Source organism: Anticarsia gemmatalis, chromosome 4 (genome assembly GCF_050436995.1).
Source record: "Anticarsia gemmatalis isolate Benzon Research Colony breed Stoneville strain chromosome 4, ilAntGemm2 primary, whole genome shotgun sequence".
Lineage (NCBI taxonomy): Eukaryota > Metazoa > Arthropoda > Insecta > Lepidoptera > Erebidae > Anticarsia > Anticarsia gemmatalis.
In genome coordinates this window covers 10,598,218-10,616,690 of record NC_134748.1, presented here as the reverse complement: position 1 = coordinate 10,616,690, position 18,473 = coordinate 10,598,218, and the positions used below count along the sequence as shown (strand labels likewise).

The 18,473-nt window shown below is 36.2% G+C and overlaps 3 protein-coding genes and 1 pseudogene across 3 annotated transcripts; all 4 read right to left on the bottom strand.

The window, feature by feature from the left end:
* Nucleotides 1-188: 188 nt before the first annotated feature.
* LOC142987861 (sulfotransferase 1C4-like) lies at nt 189-2,626 on the bottom strand. The gene is made up of 6 exons (XM_076136800.1): nt 2,222-2,626; nt 1,913-2,012; nt 1,495-1,835; nt 1,104-1,198; nt 662-842; nt 189-304 (listed from the first exon to the last, which is right to left on the bottom strand). Exons 1-6 carry the CDS (start codon nt 2,295-2,297, stop codon nt 189-191), a joined length of 909 nt encoding a protein of 302 aa, XP_075992915.1. The 5' UTR covers nt 2,298-2,626.
* A 1,419-nt stretch (nt 2,627-4,045) lies between these two features.
* Nucleotides 4,046-6,696, bottom strand: LOC142987860 (luciferin sulfotransferase-like). The gene is made up of 7 exons (XM_076136799.1): nt 6,621-6,696; nt 6,120-6,251; nt 5,612-5,711; nt 5,198-5,538; nt 4,962-5,056; nt 4,618-4,798; nt 4,046-4,161 (listed from the first exon to the last, which is right to left on the bottom strand). Exons 1-7 carry the CDS (start codon nt 6,688-6,690, stop codon nt 4,046-4,048), a joined length of 1,035 nt encoding a protein of 344 aa, XP_075992914.1. The 5' UTR covers nt 6,691-6,696.
* A 1,463-nt stretch (nt 6,697-8,159) lies between these two features.
* On the bottom strand, nt 8,160-10,655 carry LOC142972527 (sulfotransferase 1B1-like; annotated as a pseudogene).
* An 877-nt stretch (nt 10,656-11,532) lies between these two features.
* On the bottom strand, nt 11,533-17,802 carry LOC142987859 (uncharacterized). Its single transcript, XM_076136798.1, has 14 exons — nt 17,686-17,802; nt 16,489-16,620; nt 15,978-16,077; nt 15,539-15,879; nt 15,257-15,351; nt 14,957-15,137; nt 14,594-14,703; nt 13,752-13,857; nt 13,223-13,354; nt 13,040-13,139; nt 12,390-12,730; nt 12,109-12,203; nt 11,785-11,965; nt 11,533-11,706 (listed from the first exon to the last, which is right to left on the bottom strand). Exons 1-14 carry the CDS (start codon nt 17,771-17,773, stop codon nt 11,585-11,587), a joined length of 2,124 nt encoding a protein of 707 aa, XP_075992913.1. The 5' UTR covers nt 17,774-17,802; the 3' UTR covers nt 11,533-11,584.
* Nucleotides 17,803-18,473: the final 671 nt, after the last annotated feature.

Sequence of the window (18,473 nt, the reverse complement as noted above, 5' to 3'; positions counted from 1 at the left end):
AATGCGAATTATGAGCGCCGGTCCTGGTAGATAGAAGTAATAATCTAATCGTGGACACACTCAGGGACTTTAGTTCTGATACCTGCTTGGATTCAAGCCCAAAAAGAAGGTAATAGTATAAATAAAGGTAGAAATAAACATTAACTTTACAAAAAATATATCTTTATCTTAGTTAATTGGCAACTAACTTATTGCGTCATACTCGGATAGCGCAGATCAGTGTCTCGTAGGTTGTTAGCGATCCATTGTTCAGCTTGTTGTGTCATCTCCTCGTCGAAGTAGTCGCGCCAACCACCAGCCTTGCCTGAAGATATTTCATTAAAAGTTTCAATAACACATAATTATTCTACAAATAGCTGACCCGCGTAACTTCGCTTGAGAGAGAATCGCGCGAGAATGGGGCATAATTTTCCCGGTTTTTGTAAAATTTTTCGTTACTACTCCGCTCATAATGACCGTATTGTAATATTGCCTAAAGCCTTCCTCAATAAATAGGCTTTATCCGTAAAATTATTTTTCAATTCGCACCAGTAGTTGCTGAGATTAGCGTGTTAAAACAAACAAACTCTTAAGTTTTATAATATTAGTAAGTATAGTCTGAGTGTAGATATTAGTATAAATAGAAAGCTAACAGCTACAATAAAGGTAAATAAATATCTACCTTTTCTTATAAAAGTTTCGTCACTATCGAGGATACCGTATTCCCTCAAGCCTTCATTGTTGATTGACTTATTTTTCTTAAAGTTTTCAATACTAAGATGATCACACAGACGATCCATTTGTTCTTGGTTCAAACTCTTCCCGAGAAAATCTGCGACTTTGCGTATAGAGGCTGGGAGATCCTGCGAACATTAACCATTATAACACTGAATGTCGATCATGAAGGTGTAAAATAAGGCAGGGATAAAATTAGGGACAAATGCCCCAAGTCATGAGTGACATATCAAGAGAAGCGGGGTAATTTCATGACATCGCGCGAATTATATATATCGATAATATGTGGAGCATCCGAAGTCGTTGGCAATACGTGTTGTGAAATTTTGTCGTAATATGTCGGCATATTCGTGGCTTATGGGATTTTAAGTTTTGATTTAAGTACGTACTTTCGATAGATCTTCATAGAATAAAAACAGCATATTGGGTTGGTTCCTCAATGCCCATGCATCTTTAACGTGTTCAAATATTGGACATAAGATGACTGAAACAAAAAATAGACCAATGAATATTGTTTTAAGATTTTTTATCAAATAACTTGAAAGAAATCGAACAGTTCTGAATATTTATGGTCGGTTCGATGCGCCGGGCGTTGCTTGATTAATAATGTGTATGGTATGATCCCATTATCGTTTAAGTGGGAGAATTAAACGTATTATTATCTTTTTCTCTATTCTAACGTTACGCGACGCATTTTCCATTAGATATGAACCGGATCTTTATATGGTAACACATGACTGAACGTAAAAAATCTTGTTCATTATGTGTTAGTCTACTTACATAAACCTTTCTGGAAAAGACTCCAGAGTTCTTTAAAGCCACCAGGAAAGTGCATTATCTTGAAAAATTTAGCGAAATGAAAGCTGGACACTGCGACATCTCGCGGGTCTCGAGCGACATACACCATCTTAGCGGTGTCCAGTAGCTTGGGGTTCAGCAGAGACATGGGCAGGTGAGTCTTGATAAAGCGAGGTTTAGACTCTGGCATCGCGGCGATCATTCCACTAGTAGGCGTACCCGTTTGCGTCAAAAAAGGTTTTAATGTCTTTACATCCGCGTCTGGACCATACACACATTCTATAAATTCGTCAATCTGATCTAATTCGACCATCATGAACATTCTGAAAGGTGCACACAATAGGTTAATTAGTAATACGTCAAATAAACATTACTTGAAATTATTTTATTGTTTACGTACTCGAGAAATCGGTATCTGCGTTGAAGCGGTACATTGGTCGCTGTGGCATAATCTAAGTCGTTTGCTAGCAGCCACACAAGCTCTTGGACCCACGTCGTTCCTTGAAAGACGTAGGTACAAAACGTTTTGATTAAGGCATAACATGTGCAAGGCATTTCAGAAATATTTTGTTTAGCACCTTATGTCCTATATCTTACGGTACTAAAACCGTAGGTAGCCGTAAAGGAAAGTACTCAAAGAGGAATACGCCTTATAACTATAGGAGAAATATTAAATATTCTGGTAAATAATGAATAGTAGGTTATTTACCTGATCGTTGATAACTGCCGACAAAAACATCAGTAGAGCGCAGCGGCATGTTGTAAATGTTGGCAGCATCCTTCATGTACGTTGCTAACACTATATTACCCTTGGGTCCCAATCGACCAACGTGACATGGCACTGACAACACATTATAATAAGAATAAGTTTCATTTTCTATCAACTGTGTTGTTTACTATACGAGTATGTCCAGTGACATCCTCAAAAAAACTACACTATACTAACAGGCTATACTAGAGCGAGAGTGCATTTGTTACCAGCCAGAATGTTAGTATTTATTATCATGTAAATCTACTATTAAATATTCATTTTTTCATTTAAAAAAGGTACTCCCGCACTAAGAATTGATCTTATGCCGCGGGGTCTTTTACAAACATATATTATGTATGTACAAACAACGGACACAAAGTACAATCAGACCCGAAACAACTATTTGTGAATCGCACAAATAATTGTTTAACTTTCATGATAATACCTAATCATTTTTATGCTGATTGACGAGATCGCTACCGAATCTGATAAAGAAAAATAATCTAGATAAATCTAATCTGTGTCGTTCTGTTTGTGTATTAGTCTATAAATAAGATTCTACTTACTTTTGTAAGTATTTTCCAGAAGTTTTTGCTCCTCCGAGCTGACAGACTCGAATTTGTATGGAAATGACATATTTATATTTACTTAGAACTCTTTAGGAAACGCGACTGCCCTATAAGAGATTTTATTTTTCAATGTTTGTTTAAGCTACGTCGATGTCATTATAATAACTGGGTATTACCTAAACATTTATAATTTAATACCTAGATGAAAGAATACAAGGTAAAATTTTTATCGAACCAAGCGTAAATTGAATAATTGCGTTAAAAAAATAGTGTCTATTGTTAAGTTGACAATATGACTTACTAGCTTTCGCCCGCAACTTCGTCCGCGTAAAAAGGTTTCCCGTAGTAAAAAGCATCCTATGTGTGAATCTAATCTTTTAATCAGTCGATAATCTAAGGAGATTTATACAAAATTTTCATCCCTCATTTTTTCCCCTTAGGGGTGTAATTTATCAAAATCCTTTCTTAGCGGATGCCTACGTCATAACATCTACCTGCTTGCCAATTTTCAGGCCGATTATTCCAGTGTTTGGGCTGTGCGTTGATAGATCACTATGTCAGTCAATCAGTCAATCACCTTTGAATTTTATAGATATAGATGTAGAAATAATGATAAACTACTAATGGGTGAGTAAACAAAAAGATAATTTAAGCAAACTAACAACCTCTCAACAATGACTGCAGGCTTTATACATACATACATGTATAATGTATATGTATATACTAGCTGACCCGTGCGGCTGCTCTCGCGTGAATTTCGTACTGTTGTGCTTATTCGCTAGAACACGCGAGTTGCAAAGCGCTCGATACACCTACACATAAATATATTATGCTAACAACTGTTTTGGCATTTAATAGTTGCTTACGAAAGCGACCCGATGGGCACTCAATATGACACAGGCTCAGGCAGGCCTGATTTCCTGTGGTTACCTTCTTTTCCGCTCTAGCCTATGTGTTATTCTGATTCTTCAGCTACCTATATAGCTACCAAATTTCATCGTAATCGGTTCTGTAGTAATTGCGTGAAAGAGTAACAAACATCCATACATTCTCACAAACTTTCGCATTTATAATACTAGTAGGATAATTAAATCACATAAAATTAAGAGGCTGAGATGCAATGATAATTCCGAAAGGTTACTGTTTCAAAAAAAATATTATTACATTATATTTACTGCTACAAATATTTAAAGAAAACATAAAGTCATGCAGGTTATTTGTTGACACTCGGATAGCGAAGATCAGTGTCTCGCAGGTTGTCAGCGATCCATTGTTCAGCTTGTTGTGTCATCTCCTCGTCGAAGTAGTCGCGCCAACCACCAGCCTTGCCTGGAGAAAACAATCACTTGTTCGATAATGTAAATAAATAAATATCATTGAACATCTCACACACTCACTGGTCGTCTGATTCCAAAGTAAGCAGCTGATAAACATACTTATATACTTCTAAATACATCCATATTAAATACATTTGATAACCAGACTCAGAACAGATACTCGTGCCCTTCACACAAATAACTGTCCTGGGTTGAAATCGAAGCCACCACACGTGGCTCAACGGTTTTTGCGACGAGGTGACCACGTTAACCGCTGCGCCAATTATCCGTTAAATACAATCTTAGTCCTCTTCCATGGCACAATGTAATGCTACAAATTTTGAATGTATGTTTGTTTGTCTATCTTTGGATGATAAATCATATTCAGCGAAAGAACACAAGCAAGAGATGACAGTGAAGGCAGAAAGCTTATGCTAGTACCTACTACCTAAGTAAAACTATGTTCTACCTTTTCTGATAAAACTTTCATCCTTTGCAAGTAACCCCAGTTCTTTCATCTCTTCGAAGTTTATTGATTTGTTCTTTTTAAAGCTTTCTATACTAAGATGATCACACAGACGATCCATTTGTTCTTGGTTCAAGCTCTTGCCGAGAAAATCAGCCACTCTACGAATAGACGCCGGGAGATCCTGAAAACAACGAACATTAATATTTTTTTATGCACTAAATACTTTTAAGAATTTAAACATCTGTTTTTGCAGCTATCTATGGAATTATGTAGACGAGCGTCCTGTCGAATACAATATAATATAAGAAAGAAAAGAAATAAGTAAGAAATGGTTACACGCTTACTTTTGATAGTTCTTCATAGAACAAAAACAACATATTTGGGTTATTCCTTTGTTCCCACGCTTCCTTCACATGCGCGAATATCGGACAAAACAAATCTGAAATAACCATAATGTTATTGCAATGACTTATTATTCGTTTTTAATCCTTTCAAAATATAGTTTACATAAAAGAGATAGTTAGTTAGTAGATTAGTCGAGTACAATAAATAAACTGAGTATGGAATATAATTCACTTACATAAATCTCTGTGGAATAGATTCCAGAATTCCTTAAAACCACCAGGGAATTGCATTAATTTGAACAACTTAGCGTGATGGAAGCAAGACACGGCGACATCTCGTGGGTCTCGAGCGACATACACCATCTTAGCGGTGTCCAGTAGTTTAGGGTTCAGTAGAGACATGGGCACATGTGTCTTGATAAAGCGTGGCTTTGATGCCGGCATAGCAGCAACCATCCCGGTCACTGGTTGACCCATTATATTAACATATTGTCTAATTTTTTCGGCATTCATACTTGAATCGCAAATACATTTTACGATTTCGTCCACTTGTTCTGTATCAATAGACATGAAAATGCTGAAATAATATAAACATAGCTATCAGCTGATATAGCAAACGTGACGTAAGATGTGATCATACAATTACTCACTCGATAAATGGATATCTATGTACTAGTGGTACATTAGCCGCGGTGGTATAATCTAAGTCATTTGCTAGCAGCCACACGAGCTCTTGGGTCCATGTCGTACCTGAAATATTATGTGCATTTATTACGTCAATGTTATTTAAGAAAAAGGCTGATAATAATATTAGCCCAAACAAATGGAAAAATATGCTTGTTTTGTTTAATATTGTCGAACATTTATTTTAAACACACATTTTGTCTACCTCCGTGGCGCAGTGGTTTAGGTCGCCATGCCGCGGCCGGTACCATTGCGTTGGGAGGTCGTCGGTTCGATTTCCACACGTAGCAATTATTTGTGCGATCCACAAATAATTGTTTCGGGTCTGTTTGTGTTGTTGTTTTCTTTGTGTCCGTTGTTTGTATGTTTGTAAAAGTCCTTGCGACACAAGAGCAAAAACAGTAAAAAAAACAACGTTTCTTTTTTACAAATGGTCTCTTAGGCTTGGTGTTCCTCATGAAGTCAAAGATTTACCTGATCGTTGATAACTGGCTACAAATACATCAGTAGGACGCAGCGGCATGTTGTAAATGTTAGCGGCATCCTTCATGTACGCTGCAGTCACTATGGTCCCACTAGGCCCCAGACGACCGAACCGGTACGGCACTGAAATACAAACCAAGTTTAACTATAAACACAGTCCTGCAGAAATATCTAAGTTCAAGTGGCCAGGTAGAACTCTGTACCAGGCAGAACAACGTCTCAATTATGTACCTACTAGCTGACCCGCGCAACTTCGCTTGCGTCACATTTTTAACTGGTACTCTGCTGGTCGTAGCGTGATGATATATAGCCTATAGCTTTGAATGGGGTATCTAACACTGAAAGAATTTTTCAAACCGGACAATTTCCTGAGATTAGCGCGTTTAAACAAACAAACTTTTCAGCTTTATGATATTAGTATAGATATGTCGTCGCCCATCTTCAGCTCTCCCACTATCACAAAAGCACACTAACTTTACAAATACTACTTACCCTTGTAAACATTTTTTAATAATTTTAGTTCCTCCGGCTTAACCTCCTTAAATTCGTATGGAAAAGACATCCTTTTCTTTTCTCCTTCACTTCGACGAAAACAGCAAAAAACGCGGTTGGCACAACTCATTGAGTTATTTATTCTTAACTATTTAAATGTTTTATAGATCTGTACCACTTTAATTTCAATTATATTGCTTTATATCTGCAGATAAAGGTCATATCTAATCCGAGATTAATTGCTTGTAATTGTTATTAGGCATAACAGAACCCAATAATACGATAGTATGTTGATGAAATTTAAGAGGATAATTGCTACAGTTGATACGGACATATGAATCTCAATGGACGTGATCTTTTCCCTCTACGATGCGTTCCAATAGCGTACGGTCAAATAGAGATAGATCGATTCCACTAAGCAACATCAGTTACTTTCTATCTAAATAGGCTATCACTTTCTATAGATATGTCATTGAAACTGATTTTAAAGACAAAACGGTCTCTGATCGTTCAGTCAGTGGTCAACCTAGTGTCAAAGTTGTTCAAGCCCTCCCGAAGACCTTTGACGTGGTGTAACGACTGTTATCTTGATTGACATCAACCGGGACTGTCTTTTTACGTGCCCTCTGCAGCACGGAGAGGCCCAGTTCAGATACCACTATGCGATCACCCATCTATGGAAATACCGCGCTATACATAGGTCGTTTACCGACTGGTGAGCGCAACTGGCTACAAGCGCCTCAATACAAGGTTACTTGACTGTCAAAAGTCACTCATATTATTCTATCTATATATTGTTGTTTGTAACTTTGAGTAGTCATTTTTATCTATATAATTAATGTGAAAAAAATTGCTTTTCTCTCATGACAATGCATTTTACTGCCTGCTGTAGTTGGGGGCTGGGCTGGGGGTGGTGCTATCTCAAAGTCCTTTAATTGACGTACTCGTAATCATAGATAACTATAATATACTTAAGATAAGGTTTTATACAAATCCAACAGCTTAGTGACTAATTTCATATATTCATCGATGCTTTTAAAAAACTTACTCACTTGTTGTTTTCGTCGTCAATTCTAACGTTAAGGTTAAGAGATTATTGTATATCCTGTGGCAATATTGTTTCCATTTCTCCGTTTGATGCTAGTCATCATCTCAGCCGGGAATCGTCCACTGCTGGACAAAGGCCTCCCCCATCGAGCGCCAATAGGACCGGTCCTGGGCCGCCCTCATCCATCGGACTCCGGCAACCCTTACCAGGTCGTCGGTCCATCTTGATGCTAGTATTTAGACAATTTTTAATCGTGATCTTAGCAAAAGGAAAACTACAATTGAGTTTGGTTACATTGAGTCAATTTATTTCGGGTTTAAGACTTCGTCATTTCTTTCTTATAGCAAATACTTTATAACCAGACTAGACTTCTAGTTGTACGTTACGAACTCACGTTTCTTGTTTCTCGTCCCTAAAATCGATAGGATTAAAAAAAAGACAAAGTTAAAGTTAATAAGGACGTATATTTACAAAAGGCATATAATTTCTTAAAATTTCATTATATTACAAAAACAACTTATATAATTTCTTAAAATTTTATGTCCATATTGGGGTAACGTAGATCAGAGTTTCGCAAATTGTCAGCAATCCATTGTTCCGCTTGTTGTGTCATCTCCTCGTCGAAGTATTCACGCCAACCGCCCGTCTTACCTGATAACATTAAAATTATATAGACAAACGTTAAACGATAAAAATGCACTGAATTATGGCTATTAATCGATAAAATTACCTTTTCTAATGAAGGTTTCAGAAGATGCGAGCATTCCATTTTCCCTGATATCTTCAAAGTTGACTGATTTGTTATTTTTGAAGTTTTCAATACTAAGATGATCACACAGACGGTCCATTTGTTCCTGGTTCAAGCTCTTGCCGAGAAAATCTGCTACTTTACGAATAGACGATGGTAGATCCTGCAAACATTCTAAATGTTATTAAGGATTATTGACAGTCACATATAACGCTAGTAGACGCCGGCAAGACGAATGACCCGCCAGCAACCCAACGGTGCTGCCGGCAGCACCGTGTGTAGGAGCCTTACTTTGGGGTGATGCAGAGATTAATATATCCTTACTTTCGATAAATCCTCGTAGAACAAGAACAGCATGTTAGGGTGGTCCCTCAATGCCCATGCTTCTTTTACATGTTCGAATATGGGACACAGCACATCTGAATTAAAAAATATAATCATATTATCAAATACCACAGTACTCAGAAAGTTTTGCTAGTTACAGTTTATTTTAAAAACTACATTAATTATATGTATGAAAACATAAGTTGCAAGTTCTTTTTTTTTCGAATTTTCATATAAGTAAAAATATATAACCGTGTGCCGCTAAGAAATAAAATAACTAAATTTTATAAAGTCAGAAAGAAAATATAGGTACTGTTTATTCATTTGGGAAGGTTGTTTAAGTATTTAATTGTATGGTCGCTTTGCATAATATGATTGCGCTAGCTATCGCAAAAACTGACTGTGAAACGAAAACAGACTCATGGGGAATTGTGAAGTGACAAAAAAAAATTACTTACATAAACCCTTGTAGAAAATATGCCAAAATTCTTTAAAACCGCCATTAAATTGGGCAAGTTTAAATAATTGAGCGTGATGGAAGCAAGACACGGCGACATCTCGCGGGTCTCGAGCGACGTACACCATCTTAGCGGTGTCCAGTAGCTTGGGGTTCAGCAGAGACATGGGCAGGTGAGTCTTCACAAAGCGAGGAACAGACTCCGGCATTGAAGCGAGCAGACCGGACACTGGAGTACCCATCATCATCACAAAAGGTTTGACTTTTTCTATGTCTATACTTGGATCATATATACGTTCCAAAACTTCATCTATTCTGTCTGTATCTAAATGCATGAACATGCTGAAAAGCGAGAGTCACATAAAACTTCTGCTATGTTATGGTTAGTAGCTATGTAGTGCATAGGCTCAAAAATACTAGGTAGGTAATACTAGGTACTTCTAAAAAAATTGTAACTATCATACTTATTTTTCTTGTTTGAAAGGTGGTACATCCCATTTAGTCCTAATAATCTAATAATTATTTTAGAACTTACTCGATAAATGGGTATCTTCGCACAAGTGGAACATTTGCTGCAGTGGTAATCCAAGTCATTCGCTAATAGCCAGACGAGTTCTTGGGTCCATGTCGTTCCTAGAATATAAACAGTAGTATCTCAAGAATTTTTGGTCTCATAGGAACTATATATTTAGCGACGAGGTTCTTGTGTTTACCTGATCGTTGATAACTGCCAACAAATATGTCAGTTGGACGCAGTGGCATGTTGTAAATGTTAGCAGCATCCTTCATGTAAGTGCTGGTGACTATAGTCCCTCGGGGACCCAGGCGACCAAAGTCACAGGGAACTAAAAAGGACAAAATAACTTTTTAGTTGCAGTAAGGTAATGTTCAGAAAGTTATTTAATTATCATTATAAATCACAGACATTACTGTCGTCGTGAAATTGCAATTATAGTTTTCTGATTCCAGATCTCCGAATTTTTAATATAGTATATTATTATGAATTCTACAGTAATGCTACCATAAATTTCTAAATTTAACCAAGTTATCATTGATACGTAATTGACGATAACTCGACACAAACATTTAGTTAGTAAGTATTGTTTTATTAATCGTTGATAAGAAAAGAAAAAGAAAGTTATTGACATCTTTGTTATTACCACATTCCTAGCAAATAAATTATTATAAATAGCCTATCCTACTATTATCAAATAGTCACAGGTATAAAACTTTGAAAAGGTCCTGTAGCCTAGAAAAAACATAAAATTTTAAAAACGTATATTTTTAAAATACACACTAACTAATACATACTTTTGTAAATACTGTCCGTAAGTTGTTTCTCCTCTGGTTTAAGATGCTCGAATTCATATGGAAACGGTAAATTGTTCTTTTCTTCCATGTTTCTTCCAGAAATACGTCTATCAAATATGAAACTGCACTGTTCACTGATTGTGTAAGCGATAATAAATAATAATACAGAAGTGCTTAAAGGTGAATAAACATAATGATATAACTAGAGATAATAAAACGATATCTAATCCAAATTATCTAATCAAAATTGTAGCTCCCACACTGGTTAATTCTAAAGTGTCGTGTAAGACCGATGCCATGAACGCATTAAAATGGCTTTTCCAAATACAGATTTGCCTTGAAATTTGATCTCCCAGAGACATTGGGACACGCCGCTCAGCAGTTGGTTTATGGAAAATATTTGAATAATATCTGCCACTTCTGCTGAGCGTGCTCGCCTTCTGGCTGTGGGGGAATGGGAATCGGGGTTTTGGCATCAGGTTCTCCCTTCGTTGAACGTTGGTACCATGCTTGATGATTCCATGTTCCACATCGCCACATATCTTCGTTTAGGAGCCTCATGTGTTTCTCCGCATCGTCGTTACTGCGGGGAAGCAGTCGGCGGGCTCGGGCACCATGGTCTCTCTTGTAGTAAGAGTGCGGGTCAGTTCTCGCATCGCGCCCATCTAAATGACGTCATTCGTCGGTCTCTTGCCGCCGCGGGTTTACCAGCCCTGCTAGAACCTAATGGGCTGGCGCGCGACGATGGGAAGACGGACGAGAGGTATCTCGTTGCTGCCTTGGAGTATGGGCAGGACCTTGGTTTCGGACGCAACATGTGGGACGACACCTTCGCGCCATATTCATTTTAAATAATTGATTGCATGTAATTGTTAACATGGGTTAAAGACTTCGTCATTTCTTTTTTATAGCAAATACCTTATAACCAGACTACAATTCTAGTTGTGCGTTACGAACTCACGTTATAAGTTCAGCAAACGGTCTCATCCCTAAAAAATGTCGATAGGTTTAGAAAAAAACGAAGTTCTAATTTGCTAAGTATCCTATACGTATATTTACAAAAAGTATATAATTCATTAAAATTTAATGTCCATATTGGGGTAACGAAGATCAGAGTTTCGCAAATTGTCAGCGATCCATTGTTCCGCTTGTTGCGTCATCTCCTCGTCGAAGTATTCACGCCATCCGCCTGTCTTACCTGATAACATTAAAATTATAAAGACAAACGTTAAACGATAAAAATGCAATGTCTTATGGCTATTAAACGATAAATTACCTTTTCTGATAAAGGTTTCAGAAGATGCGAGCATTCCATTTTCCCTAAAATCTTCAAAGTTGACTGACTTGTTATTTTTGAAGTTTTCAATACTAAGATGATCACACAGACGGTCCATTTGTTCCTGGTTCAAGCTCTTGCCGAGGAAATCTGCGACTTTACGAATAGACGCCGGTAGGTCCTGCGAATTTTATGAGTGTTATTAAGGATTATTGAACTTAATTCAAGTTTAGTTTATTAAGTATTTTATTCCAACTCTACGCCCGTTAGGGAAAAATATTCGAACTGAGGCAGAACTAAAAAGCCATTTTATTATATTCTTACTTTGGATAGATCCTCATAGAACAAGAACAGCATGTTAGGGTGGTCCCTCAATGCCCACGCTTCTTTTACATGTTCGAATATAGGACATAGTACGTCTGAAATAAAAAATATAATCATATAAAACTTCTGCTACCCAATATATTTGATTTACGATATATGGTTACTTTCAGGTAAGTAATCGGATACATTTAGTTCCAATTTTTTTAAAGTTATCTGCAGAACTTTAGCCTTACAAATAAACCACAAATTTCTGAGAAATTTAAAAACAAAATTTGACTTACATAAACCCTTGTGGAAAATATCCCAAAATTCCTTAAAACCACCTTTAAATTGGGCAAGTTTAAACAATTGTGCGTGATGGAAGCAAGACACAGCGACATCTCGCGGGTCTCGAGCGACGTACACCATCTTAGCGGTGTCCAGTAGCTTGGGGTTCAGCAGAGACATGGGCAGGTGAGTCTTCACGAAGCGAGGAACAGACTCCGGTATCGAAGCGAGCAGACCGGACACTGGAGTACCCATCATCATCACAAAAGGTTTGATTTTTTCTTTGTCTATACTTGGATCATATATACGTTCCAATACTTCATCGATTCTGTCAATATCTATAGTCATGAACATACTGAAAAGCAAGAATCGTATTAATTTCTCATGTTCAAAGATGAGTTTATGTAAAAGCAAAGGCTCAACTCATTTTGTGATCAGTTAAATTATAAATTTTAATAAATCGATCATCACAATTATTATTCGTCTGTTCTTTTGTGCTAGATACTTCATACCTATTTACTGGTTTGACCGATTGCGATGAATTTTTTTGTCTCAATTGTTTGGAGTCAGTATTTTAGTCATCGTCATTGGCCTGTGTCCATCTATTGCAGATGATTCAGGTGGAGTCAGATAAAGGAATATAATATAATATTTTAGTACTTACTCGATAAATGGGTATCTTCGCACAAGTGGAACATTTGCTGCAGTGGTATAATCTAAGTCATTCGCTAATAGCCAGACGAGTTCTTGGGTCCATGTCGTTCCTAGAATATAAACAGTTGTATCTCAAGAATATTTCGTCCCATAGGAACTATATATTTAGCAACGAAGTTTTTCTTGTGTTAACCTGATCGTTGATAGCTGCCAACAAATATGTCAGTTGGACGCAGCGGCATGTTGTAGATGTTAACAGCATCTTTCATGTAAGTGCTGGTGACTATAGTACCACTGGGGCCCAGGCGAACGAAGTCACAGGGAACTAGAATGGACAAAAGAAGTTTTTAATTCCAGTAAGATAATATTCGGAAAGTTATTAAAACCACAGGCATTATTGTCGTCGTGAAATTTTTTTGTTTTTGATTCCAGATCTCCGTATTTTGAACTGTAAGCACAATACTGCATAGTACCTATATGAATACTATAGACATGTTATCATTCTTCATGGCATAAAAATTTCTTAATTTAACCAAGTTTGCATTGATACGTAATCGACTTTAATTGGACATTAAATATGAGTTAGTTAGCATAGTTTTATTAGTCGTTTATCAGTAGAAAAGCCTATCCTTCGGTTAGCTAACAGTCATAATTAAATCACTTTAGAAAAGGTCTGTAGCCTAGAAAAACATATGATTTAAAAAATATACACTAATACGTACTTTTGCAAATATTTTCTAAAAGTTGTTTCTCCTCTGGTTTAAGACGCTCGAATTCATATGGAAAAGGTAAACTTTTCTTTTCTTCCATGTTTCTTTCAGAATATGTCTATCTAATATAAAACTGCGCCGGTCACTAATTGTACGATCGATAATAAATAATAATACATAAGTACTTGAAGGCGAATAAATATTGTTTTATATCTAGAGATAATAAAAGGATATCTAATCCGAGTTAAATTGCATGTAATTGTTAACATGCATTATTAGAACAATAATAATAATAATTGAGAAGAATCTAAAAGAAGGTCGAAGCTGGAACAAATAAATACTATCATTAAAATATTTATCTTTGTTTGTTTGACGAAGATTACATTACAATGAGTTATTATTGATAAATTACCAAGATCCTTCTGTTTCCTTAATTACAATTTTATTTTTATGAATAGCTTTATTAAATAATATTAATTAGAACAGCCGTGGTCAGTTACACTATTCTACTATCCTACTAATATAATACTTTTTCATATTATATTAACTTTACTTATGTCAAATTATTTTTAAAAATGGTTTCATTTTAAAAATGCATTATCTATCTTAGATTTTCAAATAATGAAACCTGAACAAATTAGTTTTTCAAATGTTGATAAATTTATTAAAACGCCATCTACGTTTTAAATTTATCACGCTAGCCAAGTGCTAGTCAAAAACCTAAATAAGGACGGTGTATAGTTTTAGAGTATAGATACTAGAGAAAATAAAAAACCAACAGGTGTTTAGGTAATGTTTAGTGTTTCAAAAACATGAAATACCTAAGCACAATACTTTAACTCTCATTATTAATTATTTATATCAGGATAGCGCAGATCAGTATCTCGCAGGTTGTCAGCGATCCATTGTTCAGCTTGTTGTGTCATCTCCTCGTCGAAGTAGTCGCGCCAACCACCAGCCTTGCCTGAAGATATGAATCATTTATTTAAGAATGTAACTTCATTTGTAACTAGAGAACTTGGGAGCTGTCACGTATCTCAGTTGACAACAGTTTGAAAGCTATACTGTACATTGTTTTCTCTCTTAGATTATAGTGATTAACACGTTAGGTCAATGCAGCAATGTTTTGCATAGTTGCTATCAATTTGATGTACACCTACACTAGTTGTAAACTGAGATACATGATAAGTTCATTGTTGGCCTAACAAACTAAATACCTTTTCTGACAAAAGATTCATTATCGGCAAGCATTCCAAGATCCCTTAATTCTTGAAAGTTAACCGATTTATTGTTTTTGAAGTTTTTGATGTTGAGGTGTTCACGTAAGCGATCCATTTGTTCTTGGTTCACGCTCTTGCCGAGAAAATCTGCGACTTTACTTATAGACGCTGGAAGATCCTGCGAATGTTTCCAGTGAAATGGAAAATTAGACCTGCTTCTTCAAACTGATGTGGAGAAAGCAGTGCGGCGTATGATGAATATAATAAAGTCTACCTGTATGTTTTGTAGGTACGTACTTGTGATAGCTCTTCATAAAACAAAAACAGCATATTAGGGTGATGCCTCAGTGCCCATGCTTCTTTTACGTGATCTATTATTGGACATAGTACAGCTGAAAAGAAGAAAAATTGAGTTATAATAATTACATCTGATAAATTAGATCTTCAGTCAAATTAATTTCTGGTCCTGTGTTTAATAATGTATCACGGTAATTATAGTTTCTTTTGAGACATATAATTTTATTTGCGAGTCGACACTCTTATAGTTTCTTTATAACAGCATTTAGATATTCTCCTTACATAAATCCTTGTAGAATAGATTCCAAAATTGTTTAAAACCACCAGGAAATTGCATAAGCATGAAGAGTTTAGCGTGATGATAGCAAGACACGGCGACATCTCGCGGGTCTCGAGCGACATACAACATCTTAGCGGTGTCCAGTAGCTTCGGGTTCAGCAGAGACATAGGCAAGTGAGTCTTGATATAGCGGGGAGTAGACTCCGGCACCGCAGCCAGCCGTCTCATTGATGGCTGAGCCGTTGCTATCAAAGATGATTTTATCATTTGTAAATCCAAACTTGGATCAAATCCAGCTTTTAAAACTTCGTCTATTCGGTCTATATTGATTAACATGAAGTGGCTGAAAGAACAATTTGCACATTAGCACAGGCAACACACAACAAATCAAAAATGGTTTGTTTTTGTGTAGTTCATTTTTAAATTTTTCGTTTAACTCACTCTATAAAAGAATATCTTTTTGTGAGCGGAATCTTTGCTGCAGTGACGTAATCGAAGTCATTCATCAGTAGCCAGACAAGCTCTTGAGTCCACGTCGTTCCTAAAATATATTAGGCATCATGTTATTATCATGGTACTACAGTGTATAAGACAATGTTATAACATAAGATGTTTGTGGAAACGAAATTTCGTCAAATACTGAAGGTGTTTGTTTATGACCTTTTTTATTCTTTTTTTCAATGGAGTAGGTATCGGATAAACATGCCTAATATTCTTGTACCATAGTTCGACGGTTGTTATATAACGAATAGAATGGTGATAAGAAATACTCGAATATTTAACGAATATTCGTTTTCGTTTCGTAAGGGCGAAGTCACAACACTGCGTTGCGATGACGCATCGCAAAAACGACGTCACACAGCAATACTAGTTTCATAGACAGACGCTGCAATAGTTAGCGACGCGTCGACGCAACGCAGTATTGTGGCCTAGCCATAAGGGCCTTATTTACCTGATCGTTGATAACTGCCAACAAATATGTCAGTTGAACGTAGCGGCATGTTGTAAATGTTAGCAGCATCCTTCATGTAATCTTTAGTAACTATGGTGCCATTAGGACCTAGTCTACCGAACAAAGATGGCACTGAAATACAGAATAATATTACTTATTTTAATGGTGGTCATTACTTGTCGAGGTTGGAAATTATTTGAATATATTAGACACAGATTTACGAAACAGTTCGGTCTCTTCAGTTATTAACATGTTCCACTTGACTTAAGAAACAGTCAAATATTTATTGGTTGTGATATTAGTTGGTATTTTTTATTGTTTGTAGAATGGACATACTGTTCTAATCTTATCCCAATCTCTCGAGGGGGTGATCACAAATATTTAAGACTGCTATAAAATCCATATCGTCAATTTTCAATAATAGTAAGTTTATAGCCGATTTCATTGAAAACACAAATACAATGATCAAGATAATAGTAATCTTTGTTGCTATACAAATAGCACCTGATAACATTAATTTATCACAATGTCATATAACGTCAATTATTATCGGTGCTCGACATGGATCTGCGCTGGGGCCATTTAAGTCGAGTACGTACAATAAATTCCTCATGAAACGAGTACCCTGACGAACATTTCAAAATCTTGATGCTGGCAATCATGGCACTGTTACAACCGGACCAAAAGTATTTTTCCGAGACCCGTGACGCAACGTATTCAAAACTTGTATATTCAAGTTTTAATGAGGTCATAACCCATAAAAAAAAGTATGAAATACGCTTAGAAATCACAAATTAGTCATCTATAGTAAAGCCTTTTTACTGGGGTTTCTGTGAATTCTGTCCTACTGTTGGGCAAGGGTCTCCAATGTCTTACCAAGGGAGAATTTATAGGCCTCTAGTCCACGCTGGCCAAGTGCGGATTTAGGACTTGGCATGCCCTCAAGAAATGTAGGCATGCAAACCATCACAATGTTTTTCTTCGCCGTCAGTGAGCCTAGGATGCAATACACATTGAGCGCCTACCGAAACAATCATCGCTAATTTCACAGCTCAGCAACCAAGAAAATTTATAAAACGCGGCGTCTTGTCATCAAAATAAGACTCGTATCTCTCTATCATTAGTAAACCACAAAAAAATCCCAAAAGAATGTTTTTTTTTTCGGCTTGCACATGTTTCTAAGCCATGACTACTTACCTTTGTAAATAGCGCTCATTACTTTTTGCTCCTCCGGTGAAACATATTCGAATTTATAAGGAAACGGCAAAGTATTACTTTCTTCCATAATTGTTTTGAAAACACTGCTATCGATTAAAAAATGTGCAAGGTACTGATTACTTAATACGAAGCGATGCACACATTGCTATATGAGTTATAAAATATATCTTATCCATATAAATATGTTTAGATTTTTATCAACTTTGTAAAACTCAGAAGTATTTGTAGGACGAAATGACACCGACGCGATCATACATTATTTCGATAATTTATTGTGTCCCTAATGTGACCTTTTTTATCCATTCGTAAAGTATATTTGAAAAAAGATGTCACTCAGTTTTCCAGGAATTGATTCCCACATTATCTTCACAAAGAGCCTAACATGATATTATTAAAGTTACTATGAAATAAGATTTCTAAAGCCTCGTTCCTTTACGGAAAAGTTTTCAGGAATAGACTGGATTTACTTATTTTATTCCACATCTTATTACGCTTCAGTAACGATTATATTTGCTGTCGTCTACTAGACATGGATTATCATAAATTGTTGTTACACACTTGAGAGAAGGTTATTGCTGCGTCATTATTGTGAATTGATCTATATAAAATAAGAATAATTTATTTTGTTACTGATTTACCTTCAGATGCTGCGAAAAGTTAAACGAATTGGTGATTGTTTGCGTAAACATCATCATTCATCTTGATTTATTTCCGTAAAGGAAATTAAAGCTATTAAAGTTAGTTTCAGGCACCATATAAGCAGTATG